General features: G+C 54.0%; 1 protein-coding gene across 3 annotated transcripts in view; it reads left to right on the top strand.

The window, feature by feature from the left end:
• Positions 1–6,860, top strand: part of PTPRA (protein tyrosine phosphatase receptor type A) — a 113,398-nt gene that overhangs the window by 84,384 nt on the left and 22,154 nt on the right. For all 3 annotated transcript variants that reach the window (XM_080626550.1, XM_080626549.1, XM_080626551.1), the window contains 2 exons: positions 5,154–5,232; positions 5,636–5,998. In XM_080626550.1, coding sequence (XP_080482676.1) covers positions 5,154–5,232; positions 5,636–5,998 — 442 coding nt within the window. The remainder of the gene's footprint in view (positions 1–5,153; positions 5,233–5,635; positions 5,999–6,860) is intronic.

The following is a 6,860-nucleotide window of genomic DNA, read 5'->3' as shown; positions in this document are numbered from 1 at the left end:
GAACCAGCAGCCGTTCCTGAGGGCTCCCATCCCAGCCTTTGGAGCAGGAAGGTGTAAGGGAAGGCAGGATGCTGCGAGCATCCCTGTGCTGGAGCAGCGGAGCAGATCCCGGCTGCTCGGCAGGGCAGCGCCGGCGCCTGACGTCAGGGTGTTTTTGTGCAGCTCGCAGGATGTCGCAGCCAGCCAAGAGCTGTGTTTATGTTGATAACATTACAAGTATTTCCTCCCCGTTTCCGAAGGCAGCAGGGAGGGAGCCGAGGGGGAAGGGAGAGCTCTCGGGTTCCTCCAGCTCTGGGGTAGGACTCTCGAGGCCTTTTACGTTAAGCAGCGGGTACCAGCGGAGCGCTGGTGTTTCTTTATGCTCCAGCTGGGAATAAGGAGGGTGGAAGCGCAGGGGTTGGGAGCTGGCACAGCCCTCTCCTTGCTCCCGATCCAAGTTAAGGTGATTGATAAAGCACTGCTGGCAGCTGGGCACAGGAGCAGCTCCCGGGAGTTCTTGTGTAATGATCTGCGCAGCGAGTCCTGATGCTTCCTGGTGTCCTGTTTCTTCTGACATTCAGTGTAATAAAGCCATAGGAGACTCAGGGTCTGCATGGACTGCCTGTATCCAGCTTTCTATGTGAAATCAGGGCAAGGCTTGGGAAAATCTGTATTCTGTCTCCCCTTGCAAATCCTTTCCTCCTGGTGTGATCCACTCAAGGATCAATGAACTTATTAAGTGTAAAACCTCTGCTCTGGAGCCAGGCTGAGAGAGCTGGGCTGAGGCAGCCTGGACAAGAGAAGGCTCCTGAAGGGGAGACCTTAGAGCAGCTCCAGTGCCTAAAGGGGCTGCAGGAAAGCTGGAGAGGGGCTTGGGACAAGGGCCTGTAGGGCCAGGCCAAGGGGAATGGCTTGAACCTGCCAGAGGGGAGACTGAGATGAGCTCTTAGGCAGAAGCTCTTCCCTGTGAGGGTGCTGAGGCGCTGGCCCAGGGTGCCCAGAGAAGCTGTGGCTGCCCCATCCCTGGCAGTGTTCAAGGCCAGGTTGGACACAGGGGCTTGGAGCAAGCTGCTCCAGTGGAAGGGGTCCCTGCTCGTGGCCGGGGTTGGAACTGGAGGAGCTTTAAGGTCCCTTCCAACCCAAACCACGCTGGGATTCTATGGCTATCAAGAGGGTTTTAAAGGCAAGCAGCTGCCTGCCCACTGCTGGAATCCCAGAGCATCCTCCACACTGAAGGAGGGACCTGCAGCAATGGTTTGGACTCCAGGGTCTTTTTCCAACCTAAATGATGCTATGATCGCCCACCATCCCAAAGGGGTTTTGAAGGTGGTACCCGTGCCCAGTCTGGAATCACCATGTAGCAATTGTGGTTGTGGAAATAAACCCCAGCTCTTCTGTTGTACGTGGGTCAATTCCCTGTACTGGAGGGCAGAAAGAAGATGGGATTCACTACTCTCCCTTCCTTCCACCCATCCTCCTGCTTTTGATACCAAGGGAAAGTGTGTTGAGGATGGGGGAGAAGAGCTTTGAAGGCCTATGGGACATTTGGCTGTTGGCTTCAGAGTGTGCAGGGTTGGTATGGCCTAACCCATCATCTTGCCTTCCTTAACTTTCCTGAAAGGACTCCAGGAACCACAAATGGGAGAGGAACCAGGTCCTTGGGGACCAGTCCCAGCTCTGCCACCCCTTTGTCGAGTGGTCATGAACAAGTTCATTCCCCTGCTAATTTGAGGTGTGCTGCAAGAGCTGGAGCAACCAGCTCCAAGGATCCTTGAAGCCATTAAGAAAGGCTTGGAAGAGATGGGAATCTCTACGGTGTTCCAATGATCCAATTATGGCATTGAGGAGCAAGATCTCAGCATGAGGAGCTGGTAGGATGCCAGTGTGGTGGGAGCATCCCTGTTAGCAACTGGTTTGCCTGCTCTTGGACCAGACTGCTGCTGCAGAGCCAGTGCTGGCAGAGCTATGAACCAAATGAATGGGAATCCCAAATGAACAGGATTCCAAATGAATGAGAATCCCAAATGAATGGGATGCCAAATGAATGGGAAACCCAGATGAACAGAATTCCAAATGAATGGGATTCTCAAATGAACAGGATTCCAAATGAATGGGAATGCCAGATGAAAGGGATGTTGTATAAATGGGGATCCTGAGTGAACAGGTCCCCAAATGAACAGGAATTCCAGATGCATAGGATCCCAAATGAACATGATCCCAAAGGGATGGGAACTCTCATTTTGAGAGTCTTTCCTTTTCCCTTGTTACTGTTTCCTTGTGGCAGTGATTTGTTCCTGGTGTGGGGAGCAGTTGTGATGGTGAGACCTGGGTGCCTCCATCAGCCCTCATCAGGTTTCAGGAGCATCTCCATGCCGCTGCTACATTCATTGGAGATTCAGCATGGCTTTAGCTTCCTCGTGCCTTTCCACGTGGATCCCATCTCCATGAGGGCCCTATTTCCATGGGTTCCCACAATAGGATGCTCGGAGCAGCTGTTTCCTGCAGTGAGCTGCTTTCATTCTCGCTGACGGCTCAGCTTTGTGTGCTTTGCTATTGCAGTTAAACATGGGGAGGACACGAGCTCCCTTTCCTACATTGTGGGGGTGGAAAACCTCTTTGGCTTAGGACCATCTTAGCTCTGGAGTGTGACTGCTCACGCAGTGGCCTTGGAGCACAGGCTGACATCCCGGTGCACTTGCCACTGGGCTTTTCCCCAGGCTCCAGCTGTGCTGGCTCGCTCTCAGCCCTAAAAACACAGGGTCACAGAATGGTTTAGAAGGGACCTTAAAGCTCCTCCAGTTCCAACCCCTGCCACAGGCAGGGACCCCTTCCACTGGAGCAGCTTGCTCCAAGCCCCTGTGTCCAACCTGGCCTTGAACACTGCCAGGGATGGGGCAGCCACAGCTTCTCTGGGCACCCTGGGCCAGCGCCTCAGCACCTTCATCCTAGAACATTCCTTCCCTATAAACATGGGGTTTTCTCCTCCAAAACCAAGGCAGTTCAGGCCAAGCACATCTCTCTGGCAGGTGATTGAACACCTTGCATGGGGTGTGTTAAGCACCAAGACTGGAGCATGTCATCAACACCCTACCTGCTGCCGGTTATCCAGACATCCCACCCCAGAGCAGAGCCTTGGGGAGGCATCGCAGGACCAGCAGCAAGAGGATTCCAGTCAGTTCAGATGCATCCAGACAGACACTTGAACCTCTGCAAAGCTGCTGTTGTACCAGTGGGACCACTTGGAGAAAGCCCTGGCCTGCTTGCAGCAGTGGGGCTGGCCGTGGAGGGAGCTAAAGGAAAGCTCTTATCTCTGGAGCTTGGTTTCCTGCTGCTTCAGGGTTTGTCTGACCTTTTGGTCACTGAGTCAGGGCGATTTTTGCCAGGTTTTTCTATTGGGGGGGGGTGAGGAAAAGCATGTCAGGGGGTGGTGCTGATGGGAGGATGCTCCCGGCTGGGGTGGGGAGGATCTTGTATTCCTGATACCGTTCCCAGCACATTGATGACTTCAGCGTTGTCCTTTTGCCCGGAGTTTGGGATGGGTCTAGATTGAAGCAGGTTTAAAGCGATCGAATGAGAACAAGCAGCACAAGATGTGTTTAAGAGGGGGAGGCTTAGAATGCGCATCAGGACTAAATCCCTTTCTTGGCAGCGTGATCTTGATGGTGAGGTCTTGCAGCCTTCTCCCAGGAGATGCTGAAGATGCAACTGGACAAGGGAGAGCCATAGAGCCGCTGCTGGTCGATGGCACATAGAGTTTCCTCTGGGCTCGTAGCGGATGGGAGATGCTGGCCCACCCTTGGGAGGCCCAGGGCCATGTGCTGGTGTGGGGCTTGGCAGCTTTGGGCTCTCTTCTGGCCAGGAGGATGCTGTCATTTGCCTCTGGACCTGTATCTTCCTGGGAGGAGATAACGCTGCCCATTTCTCAGGAGCTGTTTGAGGTCCACAGAGGAAAGAAATCACCGTAAAGACCTTATGTTTAAAGGGGCTGGGGGAGAAAGCTGAGGGGAAGCAAGTTCAATGATGTCATCGCCCTGTAATTTAGCAGGATGCTTCCTGGAAAGAAACATCCAGTGAGGAATGTGCAGCCTGGCCTGGAGATGAGCCTGGATTAGGATTATTATTATTTATGGGTATTTGCATCATCTGTGTGTGCAGGGAATCTGATGGGGACCTCTGGCCACGGAGATGCTGCAAGGGCTGGAGCAGCTCTGCTCTGGAGCCAGGCTGAGAGAGCTGGGCTGGGGCAGCCTGGACAAGAGAAGGCTCCTGAAGGGGAGACCTGAGAGCAGCTCCAGTGCCTAAAGGGGCTGCAGGAAAGCTGGAGAGGGGCTTGGGACAAGGGCCTGTAGGGCCAGGCCAAGGGGAATGGCTTTAACCTGCCAGAGGGGAGACTGAGATGAGCTCTTAGGCAGAAGCTCTTCCCTGTGGGGGTGCTGAGGCGCTGGCCCAGGGTGCCCAGAGAAGCTGTGGCTGCCCCATCCCTGGCAGTGTTCAAGGCCAGGTTGGACACAGGGGCTTGGAGCAAGCTGCTCCAGTGGAAGGGGTCCCTGCCCGTGGCAGGGGTTGGAGCTGGATGAGCTTTAAGGTCCCTTCCAACACAAACCAGGCTGGGATCCTATGAATGGAGCTGAGCCTGGCCTGGCACTGGATTTCTGTCCATGCCCATTAGCAGTCAGGGGCTTCAGTGAGTCTACAGGGATCCATTGGCTGCTGACCACAGGAGGAGCTGACCTCTCCTCCTTCCCTGCCTCCAGTTCCTGGGCACATTGGATCAAGACTCCTTTACCATGGTCTTCACATGTGCTGCATTTCAGTTTGCAGACCATTACGTGAACATGCCATTAATTTCCCTTAAGACCAGGTGCTTATCTTTGCTGTCAGCTTCATTGCTTGTTCCTCTGTGCTCTCCCACAGTTCTCCCATCCCCTGCTTCATCTCTGGTCACCTCTGCTGCTCCACCACACTGAGATACCACAGTGTCTTCTCCCATGCGGAACATACGAACGCAGCAATAAGTCCTTCCCATCCACATGCCTGCAGGGACTCCAGCCACACGTTCACTCCTCCCTCCCAGCTCTACACACTCAGGATGCACAGAGGACTCTCCAGTTTGGATTCCTTTGGGATAATGTTGCATGAGGGTTTACATACCCGGTCTTTCCTCTCTTCCCCAGGTCAACATGGATTTGTGGTTCTTTCTCCTTCTGCTCGGAAGTGGCCTGATAAGCGTAGGTGCTAACAACATTACAACAGGTAAAATATCCTCTTTGTCTCCTTTTGTCCCTAAACCACCTTCAGGATCAAAGGAGTAAGTGATGCTTAGTGACTTACTCCTTCTACCCTCCACTTAACTGTAGTATAAACTATCGGAAAGAAGGTGATGGGCTGCAGGTGCCCATAAATGGGACCTGCAGGTCCTATATTGAGCCAGTCTTATAGAGGCTCCAATCTTTGTACCTCCTCAATATCGTAAGACCTGGTCAAGTTACCAGGTTCTTAAGGTTTGCATCAGTGCTGTGCAAAGCATTCCCTGTCCTGGACTTGGGATTTTGTGGCTGGTTTATCCTTATAATGACGCAACCCCCCAGCATCTAAACCCTGCAGTGCTCCAGAAAGGTATCTCAAGGAGGTTCCCTTGTGCTTTCTCCTCTCACAGAGCCACCCACAACAGTGCCCACCTCCCCCAGGAGCCCCACCAAAGCTCCTACAGCAGGTCCTGAGCTTAGGACTACGACAAGCACCAACAGCCTCAACGTTAGCACTCCAGTGACTGTATCTACCGTGGCCACAAAGCCACCTACAACCACAGCCACCAGGATCTCCCCCAACGCCACCACTGTCAGCATCGACACCTCCACATTGGGGACAACCATCCCCGTGTCTCCAGCCACCTCCCCTCTGCCCAGCGGGACCCCCCCGGCTCCAGGCACCGCTGTCCCCAGCACAGAAGCGGAGACGACGGAGAGGAACTTCAGTGCGACGGTGACAACGCAGGAGACCTCTTCTGCATCACACAATGGTAGGTGGCTCCTTCACCTCTTCTTCTCCAGGACACGCTGCCTCTGGCTTTGTTTCTTTGCTCTTCTGGAGTTTCAGTGGACAAAAGGGGACGAGAAGACACTTTGGGGCAAATTCCGTGGTGATACCACAGCACAAGAGGGACATGGAGCTGGTTAGACATTAGGAAGAAGTTGGTGGTGACGCTGGCACAAGTTGACGAGAGAAGCTGTGGCTGCCCCGTCTCTGGAAGGTGTCCCTGCCTGTGGCAGCATCACAGCCTGGTTTGGGCTGGAAGGGAGCTTAAAGCTCCTCCAGTTCCAACCCCTGCCACGGGCAGGGACCCCTTCCACTGGAGCAGCTTGCTCCAAGCCCCTGTGTCCAACCTGGCCTTGAACACTGCCAAGGATGGGGCAGCCACAGCTTCTCTGGGCACCCTGGGCCAGCGCCTCAGCACCCTCACAGGGAAGAGCTTCTGCCTAAGAGCTCATCTCAGTCTCCCCTCGGGCAGGTTCAAGCCATTCCCCTTGGCCTGTCCCTACAGGCCCTTGTCCCAAGCCCCTCTCCAGGTTTCCTGCAGCCCCTTTAGGCACTGGAGCTGCTCTCAGGTCTCCCCTTCAGGAGCCTTCTCTTCTCCAGGCTGAACCAGCCCAGCTCTCTCACATGCACAGGGATACATGCACAGTGCAAGTGTAGAATACACATAGCCTTCAAATGGGAGTGATGGGGACAAAAGCCTGAAGATCTGGATTTCTAATGCAATCTGTACTATCAGGGACAGGATTTAATCACTTTTGTATCTTTGCTACTTCCTTTATCACTGGGGTTACTGGTTTTGATGGACTCTCAGTGCATGCTGTGACACGTTGGCTATTGCACCAACC

The sequence above is a fragment of the Psittacula echo genome (assembly GCF_963264785.1).
Source record: "Psittacula echo genome assembly, chromosome: 1".
In the NCBI taxonomy this organism is placed as follows: Eukaryota; Metazoa; Chordata; class Aves; order Psittaciformes; family Psittacidae; genus Psittacula; species Psittacula echo.
The sequence above is the reverse complement of the archived record's forward strand: the minus strand, read 5'-3'. Positions and strand labels throughout refer to the sequence as shown.